Source organism: Physeter macrocephalus, chromosome 7, assembly GCF_002837175.3.
Source record: "Physeter macrocephalus isolate SW-GA chromosome 7, ASM283717v5, whole genome shotgun sequence".
Classification (NCBI taxonomy): Eukaryota; Metazoa; Chordata; class Mammalia; order Artiodactyla; family Physeteridae; genus Physeter; species Physeter macrocephalus.
Window position 1 is genome coordinate 103,716,847 of NC_041220.1, and position 18,968 is coordinate 103,735,814.

An 18,968-nucleotide genomic window follows, 5' to 3' on the forward strand; every position below is an offset into this window, starting at 1 on the left:
AAAGGCATAAGTGAACTGGGACCTTATTATACTATTTACTCATCTATCGTGCAGACTTTGTAAGTAAACCTATGTTGTACTGAGCCAGTATGAAATTCTCTAGTAAGAATTCCTGTGGAGACTGCCCAAAACATGAATCAAAGTAAGAAACGTCAGTAAGCAATAAAAGTTATAGACAGTCACAAATATAGAAAGATTTACCTACCCCATGGTGTTATGTCCTCATTTAGATCTATTATTACATTTTATCCTGAGGTTAGAGGAGAGGTAGTTAGTCATTTTCTACCACCAGAGGGAATTTAGGTAATTAATGGTACTAAATAAGTTGAAATAATATGAATTTTTACATACTCTCCTTTTTGCCCTTTCGACACTGGCTGCTGTTGGTGTTGTTCTGGTGACTCAGCAGGGTTAACGGTACTCATCATTATCCCCTAAGAATCCTTATAGGTCTGTTTGTAGATATGTATATAACTATACAATAGAAATAAAATGAAAAGTGATGAGGTAAATCTTATAGCAATATAGAGAATATAAAAGTGTTGGAAAATTACTAGAAGCAAAAGTAATTAAGAAATGAGGATCTGTTAGAGTCAGGTGATAAATAAAGAGAAAATCTACAAGATTCATGACATATAGGTAGGTCAAAGGAGTATGATTTGATAATAAGGGCTTATTAGAGATCCTTGAGAAAGATAATGAAAACCATGAATATTTTTGTAACAGTGACCCTTCTTTATGATTATATGTAAAATTTGATTTAAAGAGAAATATTGTCATTATTTTATTAGTAATTTTTAATATAGTGAGATACACACACAGAAAAGTATGTAAAATTTATGTATAAAGAATAGCTATTTCTAGGTCAGGAAATAGAGCATTGGCAAGCATGCCAGGGGCCAACCAGGCACCTTTATCAACCCTCTCTCTACCTTTAGAGTTTACTACTATCCTTTGTCCTGATCTTTTCCTTGCTGTTCTTTTTAGCTTATCGTCTGTGTATGCTTTACTAAGTAATAGTAAATTTTGTCATTTAACAATTTCCTATGGGGACTTCCCTGGTGGCACAGTGGTTAAGAATCTGCCTGCCAATGCAGGGGACATGGGTTTGATCCCTAGTCCGGGAAGATCCCACATGCCACAGAACAACTAAGCCCATGCACCACAACTACTGAGCCTGTGCTCTAGAGCCCGTGAGCCACAACTACTGAGGCTGTGTGCCACAACTACTGAAGCCTGCATGCCCTAGAGCCCGCGAGCCACACCTGCTGAGCCCACGCACTGCAACTGCTGAGCCCACATGCTGCAACTACTGAAGCCTGTGCACCTAGAGCCCGTGCTCTGCAACAAGAGAAGCCACCACAATGGGAAGCCCATGTGCCACAACTAGAGAAACCCTGCATGCAGCAATGAAGACCCAATGCAGCCAACAATTAAAAATAAATAAAATTTCCTATGAATGCTATCATTTATGTGTATTCCTTAATGTCTTTCTTCATTTGCTCAAAACATTTGTGATATTCATTCTTGTTGTGTTGTGAGACTCTAACTCGTTAATTTTTCAGTCCTGTATAGTGTTCCTGTAAAATGAAGGATATATATTATTTTAGACACCTATGATATTTTGTATTTCTTTTAAGAGCCTTAAAATGTTTTTCTTTATTCAACAAGTACTTTTGAGTGGCTATTGTTTTATGTGCTTTTTCGTTTATTTGTTTTTGTTTTTAGCTGCCTATAACAGAAGAACCAAGTAAGTGCAGCTTAAATAATAATGAGCTTATTTTCTAAGTGTATTTGATTTCATAAAATCTTAATTTCTATGTAAAGCATCATGAAAGGAAAATCCTAACCTGAGGGAAACAAATGTTGGAACAAATATAGCAAATGTCCTTCTTATAGAAAACACTTAAACACATTAACAAGATAAACACTAAAAACAGAAAATGGGAAAAGGAGGGAAGAAGCATTTCACAAAGAAATATAAAAAGTAGTACATAGGAAAAATGTTAAACTGCATTGAGGTTTTTAGATTTATAATAGAAATTAGTTTCTTTGATGACACCTTTTTTCTTTATGTGTTTGTGGAACCCAGTGATTTTCAGGCAGTTGTATTTTTTTAAGAAGTTTGGTTTAAGAATCTACAAAGTCGAAGTCAAGTTCTGGTAATTTTTTATTTTCTTGCATTAGCAATTCTTCTAATACAGTATGATTTACTATGTCATCATAGAAAGACAGCATTAGAGAGTGTACATGGCAGGGTAAAATTAAACATATGCTCACAATCAAATTAATGTATTTCATCTGTCTTCAACTAATAACAATCTGTCATGTTATCTATCTGAGTAGGGGCATAAACAGTTTATTTTGTGTTTGGAGTAACTTCCTGGAGGTAGTTAATGTGACAAGTAGTTTGTTTGAATTGAGTATAACCAGATCAACACTCTAGATGTTTCCTTGATAACCTAAAAATTACTGTGAAAATCTGTACAAGTGCTGTATTTGTATTTTGCTTCTTTAAGTTAGGCAGCAACGTATTTTACAGTAATTTCACAGAGAATATTCTGTTTTTGCCATATATGGACTAAGAAGCCTAAATAGGTTATACTTTTAATGCTTTCCATTGACAGGGTATAGACAATAATATAATAAGTTAGCATCAGAGAATACTTTCCTTTTTTCAAAAAACATGAAGTAATACATTCTAGTTTGAATGAAAAAGTCATATTCATTATAGAATATGTTCTTATAGCATGTTGAAAAGTGAATATTTAGGAAAACAGGAATATTGTAAACTCTTAGGCCAATATAAAAATAATATAAAAACTATCATCATGTTTTTCAGAATTTAAAAATTTTACTTAACTTAAAATTTTCTATTTAGTTTGATCAGTAGCTCTGATTATTATACATTTGATATATAGTTTTTAAGCTATTTATTATATTTGGTACTGTATATTGGAAGACTATTCTGTTCATTATACCAGTAATCCTATAAGTAGATAGAGTGGAGATCCTGAATATGGATGCCTGGATGCCAGTAAACAAATAGGACTTATAAAAAAAATAGGACTTAAAAAGAGATGTTGTCATGTACTTGGCTTATTAACATTAGTGTGTGTATTTTAGAAGTCAAAATATATATATAATTTTAAGCACATGTAAATCAAATTTAATAAATTATTAAGGGTATTTTACTTGTCATGTGTGGGCTAATCATGATGGATCATTTTTAAACATTATGTAATTTCACAATTTGTATGTACAGCTGCAAGTACTTTGTAAAGGACTTTATGTAATCAAGTGCTAAGGCAGAGTATCTTATTTTATAATGCTGATGGGCTCAATTTTATGATTTACTGTTATTAATAAATATTTTTAAAGTACCAGTAAGCAGTAACCAGGTATATAATAGTTCACTCTTTTATAATAATGAGCATTTAAAGTTTGTATGTCTTTATTCTTTTAATTAAAACTCTAAATAAAAGACCGTTAAGTGGTCCTCCCCAAAGCTGATGTTCCTTCTTCTTTGTGAGACACTAACTGGATTTGGAACCAGATGGCTTGGTTCTAATTCCGGTGCTACAGGTGACTAGCAATGGGACTTCGGTTAAGTCACTCTGAGCCTCAGGTTTTTTGTGTGTGAAGTTAGATTAATGCTTTACCTATTTGTCAATATTATTATGAGGACCCAGAGTGTTATGTAAATTTTGAAACAGACTTTTAAGTTGCTTCGGAAGTCTCCTAAAGTGGTTTCTTTGCATCTGTTTTACCCTTCTGGATTCTTTCTCCTCATAGTAGCCAGAGTAATTTTTTCAAAATGCAAAGATCACATTGTGCCCTTGCTTACAAGCCTCCAATGGCTTTGCATTGCTGTGTTTCAGTGATATCCTCATGTTATTCTGCATGTCCCCACTCTTGCTCATTATGTTTCTTTGTTTTCCTCAATTGCCCTCAGTCATTTTCCTCTTCTAGATTGCATCCTAGTTGTTCCACTGACGGAAACATTTTTCTCTTTCAACTTCCTCTTAACTTGGTTGGCTTATTCTCATCTTTCAGATCTCAGATCAAAGAGGTCTTTCAGAGCTACTGTATAAAATTGTCATAATTACTATCTTGCTTCCTGTCACTCTCTTACTCTCTTTCTGCTCAACAACAATCCCCCCAACCCCCGGCAATTTCTGATTATAATTGTTACATTGACTTGTTTATTTATGTGTTCACTTGTTTATCAGTCTTTCTCCCTCATGAATGTGAGAGTAAGGATAGTGTCTGTTCTCTAATTTATTGCTTATGCTTAACACAATACTTGACACATAATAAGTGTTTACATTTAATAAATGAATTTTAAGGTGTTATTTTACTTCTTTTAAAGAAGTACATGAACTATTTTTTTGGGGGGGGAGGCTGTGATTTTTGCAACTACACAGTTAATCTGAATCATCTTTAGGTTGATTAATATGCAGTGTAATGACTGTAATGACTTTTGGGAGAAAGAATAATCAGCTACATGTGTATAAGTATAAAACTTGCCATCTTCTGTTTTTTTGTGTGTGTGTTTTTTTTTTTTTTTTTTTTTTTTGCCGTACGCAGGCCTCTAACTGTTGTGGCCTCTCCCGTTGCGGAGCGCAGGCTCCGGACGCGCAGGCTCAGCGGCCGTGGCTCACGGGCCCAGCCGCTTGGCGGCATGTGGGATCTTCCCGAACCGGGCACAAACCCGTGTCCCCTGCATCGGCAGGCGGACTCTCAACCACTGCGCCACCAGGGAAGCCCGCCATCTTCTGTTTTTAAAGTTATGATAATGATAATGGCAACTATTTATACAAGATGCCTGAACAGAAAAAAAAATGTCATATTCCTGAAATCTATAGGAGTGCAACATTTTTTAACATTTGTAATTTTCTTTTGAATAGTCTCTGAATTTAGAAACAAAAGTTGTCACTGTGTAGTTAATGGAAGTGCTTTCAATCCAGCAGGGGAAAATTGAAACCTTTCCAGTATATATCACCTGTAGGATTTCCTTCTTGTGCTTATATTTTTGCTCAGGTGGACTGAAATATGTGAGGTAAGATGGGTGAAAACTGTATCAGTGTGTAAGTTACCTACATGCATGTGAACTTCTCAACATCCCATACAAGACCCTCATGCACATTCCTGCTGATTTCACCATCTCTTGGAAGCCAGGTTCTTTCAGATGCTTTTGCACACATTCCTTTGGCAAAGAATGTCCGTCCACCCTGTCTCCAAGGTTGTCTGCCTAATTTTTCCTCATCCTTCAGGAATTAGCTGAAGCATCGTCTTCTCTGTGAGATCTTTCTTGTCCCCCTATGCAGTTCTATAAATTTCCTTTCTCTATTACTCCTGTTGTACCTTGTCTTATACAGACCACTGTTGTTCTCTTGGTCTTAGAATTTCACTGTATAATATTCTTCTACATGTGCTCCTCTCAGCCTTCTTAGCAGTTAGCACTTAGAAGGCCCTGGGTAAATAGTTCATGAATGAATAAATGGATAGACAAATGACAATAACACTAATACTTGTTGAGTATGTGCCAGTCACATACTATGTACCTTACTATGTACCAGTCATTGTTCTGTGTGCTTTATATGTATTTAGTTATTTTATCTATTACAATAACATTATGAGGTACTATTATTGTCCCTATTTTATAGATGAGAAAAGTGAGACAGAGAGTGATTGCTCAAGGTTCCGCAAACAGTAACAAGGCATCAAGCCCAGGCAGTTTGGCTCTGGAGATTGCATTCTTTACTACCATGTCCTACTTCCTTTCCAAATAAATCAGTGAATTATTGAGGAACCACTGTTTCTTCTATATTTGCCATAATGCAGAGAACTGAGAAATTCAGAAAAGTTATTTCTTATATGAGACTAGTGTTTGTATATAAGCTACCACTCTAGATAGTAAAATAGTAACAAAGATCATTTATTGGGATATGAAAAAATTGCTGTAATGACACTTTCTTTATGATGATATTTGACATAGTGTCATTTTTATCAGAATCGTGTATTGTTTATTAAACATCGTTTACTTTCTTTTACTCATCAAAATCTGTTTCTGTGTCCTAATATACAGGCCACTTTATCCTGAAAGTTATCCAAGTAAGTAAATTTTGAACCATCACATCAATTTAGGGAATTAATGTTCCATTGGAATCAGCAGGGCCAAATGAAGGATGAAAGTGACAGCTTTCGATTCAGAATTCTGATTTGTTGCTTCTAAATCAAAGTTTTGTACCTCAATAAAACCAAAACAAAGTGTTTTAAGAGTATATCATGCTAAAATATTTATGGATGAAATGATGTTTGATTTGCTTTAAAATAATCTAAGAGTGGGGATATGGATGGAACAAGATTGGTCATGACTTGATTATTGTTCAGGCATTTTATATTTTCCAGCAAAATGTATTAACAAAGGAGAATGCATTTTTGTTTTCATACTGTTTTCCATGTATTACTTGAGCCATTTAATGGCAGAAGAAAGAAAATTTCTCCAGTGGTTTGTGTTTTGTTTGTTTTTGTCTCCCTGGTAACTAAAAATGCAAATGCCTCTCAATTTGTAATTGTTTAATGTAATTTTTAACTATTTAATTGAATATGACATAACCAAAATCTCAGAGACAATTGTAACGCTTAGATTTTATTATCTTACTAGTTATAACTTCGTGTTATCATTTTTAATAACTCAAGACCCAGTATATACTCAGGGAGAGGTTTATTGTTAACAAGAAAGATGAAAATCTGTATTATTTTATATTAGTTAAGGCAATCTATATTAGTTAAGGTAATGCTAGATGCTATAAACAGATAGTCCCTAAAGTTTCAATATCTTAGCACAATAGAAATTTATTTCTTATTTACATAAAGACCAAAACCAGGTACTGCTTATCAGTGGCTCATCTCCCTTTCAGGAACCCAAACTCCTTCCATTTTCTGGAACTGCCGTTTTCAACAGTTGGCTTCATGGGTTACCATGAACAAAGGAGAGTAAGGACTACCATACATGGAAGGTTTTTATGGGTCAAGCCAAGTAGTGTTGCATATCATTTATTCATTACTTTGGTCAGAAGTTAGTCTTAGGGCCACAGCTAACTGCAAGTCATGCTGGAAAATGTAGTATAGGTTATGAACAGCTATCCAGTCTGCTCATCTTATAATTATGTGTCTGTTCTACTCTTCTTTTTGTCAAAAACAGTGAAGGATCTTAGATTTTACCCTACTTAGAAGCTAACAAGTTAGCCTGCTACTGCCGTGGATACTGGCAGAAGGCATGAGGCTCCTGGATCAGAGATAAAGGAATTTATTACTCCCAGCATAGCAAGTACGATGAGCTCCATGTTTGTGTTGGTTCTGCTAGGACAGTGTGAGGGGACCCACACAGATGATCTATATCTAGTGGTTTGTCTCACAGCTGAGGAATCCTGAACTTAGGAAACCTATCTCATTTATAATGGTCTCCAAGTAAATCTCTGAACTTTATTCTGGAGAGAGATATTATCTTTATTATACCAGATGACGAACAAACTTACACTTTATTCCTGAGGGAGACACTCTCTCTTTGTAAGTTGCCATACAAACATCCTTGAAAGAATAGTCCAAAACAAAAGCTGTCATTCAAAAATTTTGTTTTTCTCAACTTTAATTTTTACAAATTTATTAAAAATTTGAGTGTATTTTTCTTGCCACCTATTAATGCACATATATACATATATAGTATGTTTACAGAGTAGGAGTTTTATTATATGCAATTTTATACTCTTTAACATCCTGTACTATTGTGTATTTCACTTGATAGCCTTTTTCCGAGCTTTACTGAGATATAACTGGCATATAACATGATGTAAGTTTAAGGTATACAGTGCATTGATTTGATACACATATATTGCATAATGATTACTACCATCATCACCTCATATAATTAACATTTTTGTGGTGAGAACATTTAAGATTTACTCTCTTAGCAACTTTCAAGTATATAATACAGTATTGTTAACTATAATCACTATGTGTACATTAGAATCGTAGAACTTATTCATCCTATAATTGGAAGTTTGTACCCTTTGACTCACATCTCATTTCCCCTAACCCTCAACCCCTGATAACCACCATTCTACTCTCTGTTTCTGTGAGTTTGGCTTTTTTAGATTCCACATGTAAGTGATATCATACAGTACTTGTCTTTCTCTATCTGACTTAACATAATGCCCTTAGGTTGCATGCATGTTGTCACAAATGGAAGGATTTCCTTCTTTCTTATGGCTGAATAATATTCCATTGTTATATATGTGTATGTATCACATCTTCTTTATTCGTTCATCTGTTGACGGACACTTAGGTTGCTTCCATGTCTTGGCTATTGTGAATAATGATTCAATAAACGTGGGAGTGCAGATATCTCATTGAGATTCTGTTTTTATTTCCTTTGGTTATATACCTAGAAGTAAGAGTGCTAGATCATATGGTAGTTCTGTTTTTAATGTTTTGAGCAACCTTCATACTAATTTCCATAGTGGCTATACCAATTTACATTTCCACCCACAGTGCAAAAGAGTTCCCTTTTCTCCACATCCTTACCAACATTTGGTATCTCTTGTATTTTTCATGATAGTCATTCTAACAGGTGTGAGGTGGTAGTTCATTGTGGTTTTGATTTGCGTTTCCCTGATGATTAGTGATGTTGAGCATCTCTTCATGTACCTGTAGGCCATTTGTATGTCTTCTTTTGAAAAATACCTATTCAGTTCTTCTGCCCATTTTTAATCGGGTTGTTTGTTCATACAACTATTGAGTTGTATGAATTCTTTTTATATTTTGGATATTAATCTCTTATAAGGTATATGATTTGCAAATATTTTCTCCCATTACATAGGTTGCCTTTTCATTTTGTTGATGGTTTTCTTTGTTGAAAGCTTTTAAATTTGGTGTGGTCCCACTGTTTATTTGCCTTTGTCTTTGGTATCAAATACAAAAAAAATCATCCCCAAGACCTCAGTTACTAGTCATGATTTGTTTGTTTGTTTGTTTGTTTTTTGGCCAGACCGCGCAGCTTGCAGGATCTTAGTTCTCCAACCAGGGATTGAACTCGGACCATGGCAGTGCAAGTGCCGAGTCCTAACCACTGGACCGCCAAGGAATTCCCTTTAAGTTCATAATTTTTAGTGGCCAAAGAGTATTGTATTGTGGGGTTGTATCATAATTTAACTGTATTTCTCTTCTGGGACATTTACATTGCTTCCAATATTTTTTATATTACAAATGACTGTGGTGAATATCTTAATTTATAATTCTTATTATACATCCCTAATGTGTTCCTCAAGATAAACTCTTCCAAATTGTATTGCTTGGTCACAGAGTAGAAATGTTTGTAAGGCTCAACACACATTTCTGAGTCGCTTTTCAGAAAGCCAGTAGTACCAGCTCTCATCAGCACCGGATGTCTTCTCTCTCTCTCATTTTTCATTTTGAAAGGTGAACTCAGTACTTCCTTTTTTTTCAGTTGCATTTCTTTACATACTGAGATTGAATAATGTTTTCACGGGTTTATGTGAAACATTATAAAAGGCCTGTTAACGTGGTCTAACATTCTGTAAAATATCATTATTAGTTACATTTCTGAGAAAATATTACTTCTTAGTGGATTGTTAATCCATGAATCCCTGAAATGCGCTCTTGTTAGTATCTCTTGCTGTAAACCTAAATTATAAAATATGAAATACTGTAATTTGTATTTTTTAAATTTATTAAACTAAAAATTGTACATATTACTCTTTCAAACAGCTTTCCAAGTTGTTATCAAAATTATTCTTGTTAGCCAAAGTTAATTGGATTCTCTTAAGATTTCTATTTCATTTACCATATGATTTTAAGAACGTGGAAGATAGACTTAGTATCTTGATAACTTATTTTCTTTCTTTCCATTTTAATTTCCAGGTCAGGGTAAGTGAGCTAAGTGATTTTTTTTTTTTTTTTGCACAGTTGGTTTTGACAGTGAAATATTTGGATTTTCTTGTCTGTCTAACACAGTCTTAGAATTTTTTCATCTTCATGGTTTTTTATCCCCATTTATGTCAGCTACACAAGAAAGCCTTTGACATTGATGTAGTTGATTTACCTCCTGCATTCTTATCCTACACAGCTCTGTCCTTCACTTTTCAGACCCCAGTTTCTGTTCTTTCTTAACTTCTGAGATCCTTCCATTGGGCCTTCAGGAACTTACAGATAAGGTATCGATAAAATTCTTGTACGTATTCTCAACATCTTTCTTGACAAAAGTTTTAAAACTACTTCTGTCACTTAGCTCTCCCATAATGACAGTGCTGCTGTCCCCTGAAGCTCTTTCAAATGTTGACCTCCCCTTCTATATCTACTTTATCACTAGTACTGGAGTAGTGGTAACTGGTAGTTACCTTCTTGTTGTATATTGCTCTTTCCAGAACATTCTCCTTCATCTTCCATAAAAACCCTTAGATTTGAATATCAAGCCATATGATTATGCCTCCTGCTACTTATATTTGTTGGAGTTGTCAGCCAACCCCTGAATCACTGCCTTGAATTTCTTGAAGATTTTGGCTTTGGGTCACAGTCACTCCACTACAATTGCTATCATGATTCTTGGTAATTTTAGTACACGTACAGATTATCCTTCTAATACTTTGGTCTCTCAGTTCCTTGAATTCTTCATCTGCCATAATCTTGCCACCCACCTACACTAACATAGTTGTTCTGAAGACCTAGTCAATATTAGTTTCCATACCCTCTTCATAATATCACCCTCTTCATAATATCAATTATCAGTTTCATGTATCCCAGTCTATTATTTCCTGTCTTTCTACCTCACATCCTTTGGTAACCCAATTCCAGTAATTTTTAAACCCACATAAGACCTTAACATCAGTTGATCTTACCAATTTTTCGTTTTCCTGAACCCCTCTCCTACCAACTTAAATTCCATGATCTATCAGTATAATCACTCCCTTACATTTATTATCTTCAATTACTTGCCCTACTTTTCAGTAATTGTACAGGATTGAGAAAACCCAGCTCTACTTAAATGCAAATCTTCATCTGCTCAGTACCTCCATCCATTGCAGCTGAGTGTACCTGGAACAAAACCTACAATATACTGTCTCATTTAAAATTCAAGTTAACTGTCTTCAAGTGATTTCTCTTTATCTTGTTCATCCCATGTCAAATCCATTAGCATTTTTATTCACTTTTTATTCCAAAAATATATTGAGAATTTTCCCCACTTTTTACCATCTCTCTTGCTCCTACTGTTGTCCAGACTACCATTTTCTCTTTCCTAGATTTTTATTATAGCCCCCTCGATGGCTTCCCTGCTTTACATTTGACTACAGTTTATTCTCAGCACAGCAGCCCGAACCTTTTAAAATGTAAGTCAGATTACGTCTTTTTTTTTTTTCTTTTTCCTTACAACCCCCCAATAGCTTCCCATCTCTCTTACAGTGACCTGTATGGTTCCTGGCTTTTTAAACTTCATTTCCTGCTGTTTCCCTCTCTTGCTAACTCTTTTCAGCCACTCTGGCCTCCTGGCTTTTCTTTGAATCTACTAAGTGTAATCTTCCTTTAGGGCCTTTTTCACTGCAGTTCCCTCTGCTTGGAAGCCTTTTCCCTGGATTTCCTTGTTCTTAGCTTTCTTAAGGTCTTTGACCTACCTGTTTGAAATAGTAATTCCTCTCATGTACCCTTTATTTATTTTTTTCATAAGACATATCAGCATTTGCCATACACTGTAATTTACTTGTTCGTCTCTTTTCTCTTCATTAAAATGTCAGTTCATTGTATCTGCAGCCCTTAGGACAGTGCCTGGCCATAGTAGGCACTCAAATATTTGTTGAATGAATGAATGAATGATCAATAAAGTGGTTATCCATTGAAATTGTTAAGCGTACTTTAAGCAGGGTGTAGTACGGTTGAGCTAAAAGAAGTTGCATGTCACAATGTTAATGCCTTTGTCCTTCAGTTGCTTAGATATTGGAAGTATATACACCAAAATGTTAACAGTAGTTGTCTCTAGTTAGTGGCATTTTTTTATATCGTTTTCATAATTGTCTTTCAGAATATTTGGGAAATGTTCATGTATTAATGCTATTAAGAGATTTTAATTGCATTTTCAAAAATAAAATACAAGAACTAGCAAAATGATGTTGTTCGCTGAAGGACATAAGGGAAATTAAATCATAGCAGTAAGATTGTTATCACATGTATGTTAGATGAATACTGGATGATAATTTTAAGGATGCTTTTAAAAATATAAGAAATGAAAGAATTTACCAGTATCTCACTGTAATTTCATCTTCAGAATTTACATTTCTGCATTATTTAGAGTGAAGTACTCTAGTAACTAAGTCCTCTTAAATGTTGCTCACTAAATTCTAACACAATAGAGAAAAACTTTATACTCAAGCTCTGTGAGGGCTTTTTCTATATCTGCTGTCTAATTCTCAGAGTCTTGGTTATTTAAAATAATTTTTATGATCCTTAATGGTCTTTTATGTTCATAATACTGGTGGTGATTTTTTTAGGACCTGGATTGTATCTTTTTCATCTTTGGGTTCTCACTGCCTACCACAGTGCTTGGTATATAATAGGTACTCAATAAATGTTTATTGAATAATTTTTTATCCATTGATCAGTGATCGTATTAGTCTCTCATGGTTATCTTTGTTAGGAGAAAAACTTTTGCTTGGCTAGTAAATCCCCCAATGCTTATAGTAGTTTATCTATATAAGTAGTTGAGGAGTTGTGGGGCGGAGCTGAGGGGGAGGGAGAAGAAAAAAGGAAGAAAAGACACAATGGTAGACTCTTCCATTAGAAAAGACAAATGCACATACATGTTGAATGACAGACTTTATTTTTTTTAACTGGACAGTAATTTCATTGGGGAATTTTCCTAGTGACATGATTTGTTCCTACTCTTGTTGAATTAGGAAAGTATTTTAACTTCAATATTATGATAAACTAGATATATAAATGTCAGAGCTAATAGCTTAGTATTTTAGTCTTCTACAAATTGATGCCTGTGGTATCTGGACATTTTTTGGCCTCTTCTTGTAAATAAAGTCTCAGTGATGTTTAAGGAATAGCAACTTGTGGCCAGAAAAGAAAAAAACTGCATATTATCCAAGCTAAGCAATATAAATGGGGCAAAGGAATCCCCCACTAGATCAAAAATTTCCTAGAGAAAGATCTCTTGAGCTTACAAACTAAAGACCTTCAATATAATTTTAAATAAAGCCATTTACGTAGTATGAGAGCATTTTTTAGTTGATAATCAATTGCCACTATTATGTAGGCTTACTAGATTTGCAAATTTACAAGTTTTTACAAGTTGGTTGTGTCCCTTCCTCAGGAAATCAGTTTTAAGTTTTTTTTTCCTGTATTGACTCAAAGAGCCTAGTTGTCCTTAAATCCTGTGAATATATTTGCCTTATAATTTGACAGCATTGAGTGAACACCCTTATAGGGTCTGTAGTGTTGTAAAAAGAGAAACTGTTCAATAAAAGATCACGTTTGAAAAAATTAGACTGTGCTGGATAAAACCAGTATTGGATATGAGTGCTGTGCTTTGCTTTAAAGCACCTACAACTCTTCAAGAAGATATATCCTGGCCCATTACTACTTTCAAAATGGATACTTTTAGTTTTGGAAAGCAAATGAGCTTTATCTTTGTGAAATTAAACCATGGCTGTAAATAAAGTAAATATACAATGAAATACTGGTATCTTTTAGCAGAAAATTAGTCATGCATTTGTGTTAACATTAACGTTTATAGAGATTACAGAACTATTGTAATTATTAAAGTAATTAAACTATCAAACCAGATATGCTTGAGTAAGTGCATGTTGCAATTAATCACTATGTTTAAACAGGTTATACTAAGTAGATCTTTTTTGAGTATCATCAATGTGCCTGGAGCTATATAGATAATAGGAATGATAGCCTTCAGTTTTTTGAGCACTTATCACGTGCTGGTCCTTATGCAGTAAACATGGATTAATTCTCAAAGAACTCTATATATGATAGATACATTTGTTATTCCCAGCTTTTAGATTTAGAGACTGAGGCATAAGGAGGTTGAAGAAATTGCCCAAAATTACACAGCTCATATCTAAGCTGGGGCACAGTACTGGAAAATAAGTCAAATTTAAACATGTTAAAAATGTATTGATTAATATTGAATTTTGTTCTCTGTTTTTGTTCACTTTTCTAGTTGATTTGGAGCATATGCGAACAGTAAAACCTGAAAAACACTTAAGGTTTTGCCAGGAAAATGGTTTCAGTAGCCACTTTGTCTCAGCAAAGACGGGAGACTCTGTAAGTAAAATAATGAATACTGAAAATTACAAGTGATGTTTTACTTTTATTTTCATAGGAAGTATACTTCCATTACTTAACTTTTGGAACAAATTAATTCCTGTTGAAGACATAAAATATCAAGCTAGATATAACATGTTTATTCTATTTATGTTCCTCTTATAATTCATTTAACATAATTTCATGGTTAATTTAGGGAATTAAAAAATAATTAAAAGTTAAAAAGAATATAAGTCACTCATAATCTCAGCATCCAGAGATGACCATTCATAACCTCATATGATTCCTTCTAGTCTTATTTTTCTGATGCTCACAAATATTAGTGCTTCTGCCACTAGTGCTAGTGGATTGCATTTACTGAGTGCCTACTTTGTGGTGGGCACTGTACTACTATGATTATCTCTATTAAATTAAATTAATTTATTTTTTCATATTTGACTGGATGTTTATTGTGTAAATAACCATAACCATTTAAACAAGAAACTTAGAATGATGTTAAAATATTTTTGAAATAGTCCAAAATATCTTCACATATAATTCAGATTTATTGGAAGGGAATTGAGACCTATTGCCAAATTACCACCAGGAAGCCTACGTTATGTTAGTTTATACTACCACCAGCATTGTATGAGTGCCATATCACTGTACTCTTTTTAACATTCAGAATTTATTTATTTATTTTTAAATCTTTGTCAATTTGGTAGACAAGGAAAAAAAGGTATTTTGCTATTTAAATTTGAATTTCTTTGCTGTTGAGGTTGAAATTAAAAAAAAAATTTCATCACTTGCCCAGGTGTTTGTTTGACCGTTAATTTTCTTGACGTTTTCAACCTAAGGAAGTTTGAATTTTTTTCTGTGGTTTAATCTTTTTGATGTTCTTCCTGTATGATTTCACTGATGGTTTTTATGCTTAGGGTAAATATTAAATATTATAAAGGGTATTTAATCTTTTGGGGGGCTCAGACTCATCTAAAAATGTGACCTTTTGGAACCCTTTCCCCAGGATAATGCAAACATGGGCACGTACCCACATATGTCATTTAAAAAATATATAATATCAATATTCCTTGATAAATCCATCCATGGATTAGGCTTTTACCCTCATGTATTTTCCTGGGGGTCTTTTGTCATTTTAGAATTATTTTAACTTCCAGTATTTTAGCTTGTGTTTAACCACTTAGTATCTTTTGTGTACTTATGCTGAACCACCTGTAAAAATCCTCATTGTTTTCTTTTTAAATGCAACTTTGAAATGGTTTGTTCTTGTGAAGTCACTTTAAGACTTGCAGTCATCTCCAATCCCAGGTTACTTCCCTTCATTGTTTAGGGAGTTGAGCTCCTGGCTTACTGTACTTTCTCTAATACTACCTTTGTCATAATTCTCAGTGATTTCAGTATCTTTCTTTTCCACCCCACCTCAGCCACAAACTCCCGTGCATTGTCATTACAAATTACTGCAGCCCTTCTGTAATCTCATATTGCAATATCAGGCATCCTAATCACTGACCATCTTGTCTTTCTGGCTCACACCCTTGAATGCCCTAACCCAATCAGTCTGCAACCCCAGCAGGACCTACAAGACATTGATCCTAACACTTTTTCAATGTCCTCCTTTCATGTCCTCATTTTCCTTTCTTTGTAACTTAATCTCATGGCCAGTCAAATCATTACCATGCATATACTGTCAAGCATATACTGACAGTATATGCATGGTATATACTGAGCATATACTGGTATATAGTGAGCATATACTGCTCATTCACTTTATCTGACTCATTTGGATAAACCTTAACCAAGCCCCTGCCTTTATATGGTTATACTCTTGTATTTGAACGTGGTCAGAGAAAAAAACCCAGAGGCATGCTGGAGGTTTCACTTACATTTCACAATAGCTAACCTCAAGTGGGCCCTTAATGCTGCTCAGTAATTATGCATATCCTTAGGCCATTATCTCTCCCCCTCACCTATACCACTGTTTCATAGCTTTTCTTCTCTCCTCAAATCTTCAAAACTTCCTTGTCCATTCTCTCAGCTGATGCCCTTGTTTCTTATTTCATAAAATATTTGAAACAAACAGAAGACAACTTTCACATAACTCCTGCCACCACATCTACTCCAACTCTCCTTCCCACCCCGTATCCCTTCCCATATCTTCTGTCTCCTCCAAGGTTCCTATGGATGAATAATCTATTCTCCTAGCTAGAGTCAACTCCTCCACTGTGCATTAGTCCCATTTCTCTTTGCCCAGTAACAAACATTGCTTAGCATTTCTCACTCCTGCATCATTTTTTTTCTATCTACTGGATTATTCTATCAGCACACAAAATATTATGACTTATCTTAAATACAAGAAGACTCTTAATCCCACATCTTTAGCTATTGCTTACTTCCACCCAGTTACCAGTGGAATGTTTTGAAAGAGTTGTCTCCAGTTCTCTCCTCCCAGTTTCTCTTGAGCAGTTCCAGTCAGACTTTTGCCCCCAATATTTTCACCCCAAAATGCTCTTATTAAGGTCTACCAGTGACCTCCTTTTTGCTGAATTCAGTGGTCAGTTCTTAGTCCTTATCTTACTTGATTTAGTTGCAGCATATAAAATAGTTGATCACTCTCTGCTCTTTGAAATACCTTCTTCATTTAGCTTCTAGAGTACTACACCTCCTGGTTTCCCTCCTACCTTGCTAACTACTCTCTTAGTCACCTTTGCTAATTTTTATCTCTCCAGCTTCTAAATATTGAAGTGCCCTAGGCTCAATTCTTGGATATCTCTCTTTTTTAAACTTATTCTCTTAGTGACCTCATCTGGTCTCATGGCTTTGGCCAGACCTCTTCCCTGAACTCCAGACTCATATACCCCAGCACTCCTGCTTAGGTGTCTAACAGCCAGTCCCAATTTAATTCAGGTCCAGAACTGAGCTCTTGATATTCCCTCTTCAGATCTCTCACAGTCTTCCCCACTTAAATAAATGACAGATCTTCTACCAGTTGCTAAGACCAAGAAAATTTTGGAGTCATCTTTGACTCCTGTCTTTCTTTGACATACCACATCTATCACCAAGTCCCGTTGGTTCTGCCTTCAAAATATATCCATAAGCTGGTGACTGTTTCTTACCATCTCCACTGCTACCACTTAGTTGCAAGCCTCCATCATCTCTTACATCAGTGTCCTTGATGAATTCTCTTTTTTACCCTTGATCTTCTTCTATAGTGAATGCTCAATACAACAACCAGGTTGACCTTGTTAAATAGAAGTCACATCAATCCACCCTCCATTTCACTCAGGGTGAAAGCCAAAGTTCTTCCCATAGTTTATCAGATCTTACATGATTTGTACACTCTTAATCGCTCTGCCAGTTTTCTTTTACAATCCCCTTTTTCTCTCCATTCCACCACACTAGCTTTCTTATTTCTCCTTGAACACTGACCATCAGTGAACTATAATATATAATGCTTTTTGGGGTACAAATGACATAAACCTTTTGGGGATATGTATCTCTTTTTGATTAGGGATCAAAGTTAAATTAGTAAAGTTGTGATAAATATTCAGTAAGTAATGATGAGATAAGTAGGGATAAGAATATGATAGGGCACTTACAGAACAAAGACAAGTTATGCATTACAGTCGGTGACTGGATTCGTGTCTGTAGATTTTTGTTTAATGATAATGGAATATACTGTTCATTTTCTGTTTGATAAAATAAAGATTATAAGTTTTTTGCTCAAGAGATATGGAGAATTTATTAAAATTGAGGAGAACCACAAAGATTATTAAAGAGTTGTAAAGTAAGACCTTTGAAGATAGGCTAACACCAGATCAAAAGACCATTGTAGAACTGGCAGCGAGAAACTTTACCCAGGTAGTAAAGTTTAGACTAATTTATTTTCATTTTCTTCAGGACTTATAGGAGTTTATTATTATGCTAGTAGTTTTTTTTTTTAATTTGGTAGCTGTAATTAATTGTCTTATGTTAAATCTTTAAAAGCATAAGCTTTTAGGGATAAACGTACATTTATTTATTGATTGATTTATTTAACATCTTTATTGGAGTATAACTGTTTTACAATGGTGTGTTAGTTTCTGCTTTACAACAGAGTGAATCAGTTATACATATACATATGTTCCCATATCTCTTCCCTCTTGCGTCTCCCTCCCTCCCATCCTCCCTATCCCACCCCTCTAGGTGGTCACAAAGCACAGAGCTGATCTCCCTGTGCTATGTGGCTGCTTCCCACTAGCTATCTATTTTACATTTGGTAGTGTATATATGTCCATGCCACTCTCTCACTTCGTCACAGCTTACCCTTCCCCCTCCCCATATCCTCAAGTCCATGCTCTATTAGGTCTGAGTTTTATTCCCATCCTACCCCTAGTCTCATGACATTTTTTTTTCTTAGATTCCATATATATGTGTTAGCATACGGTATTTGTTTTTCTCCTTCTGACTTACTTCACTCTGTATGACAGACTCCAGGTCTATCCACCTCATTACAAATAACTCAGTTTCATTTCTTTTTATGGCTGAGTAATATTCCATTGTATATATGTGCCACATCTTCTTTATCCATTCATCTGTTGATGGACACCTAGGTTGCTTCCATGTCCTGGCTACTGTAAATA

General features: G+C 34.7%; 1 protein-coding gene across 2 annotated transcripts in view; it reads left to right on the plus strand.

Annotated features, from left to right (window-relative positions):
• Positions 1-18,968, plus strand: part of RAB28 (RAB28, member RAS oncogene family) — a 99,833-nt gene that overhangs the window by 63,883 nt on the left and 16,982 nt on the right. For both annotated transcript variants that reach the window (XM_007100998.2, XM_028492131.2), the window contains exon 5: positions 14,249-14,352. In XM_007100998.2, coding sequence (XP_007101060.1) covers positions 14,249-14,352 — 104 coding nt within the window. The remainder of the gene's footprint in view (positions 1-14,248; positions 14,353-18,968) is intronic.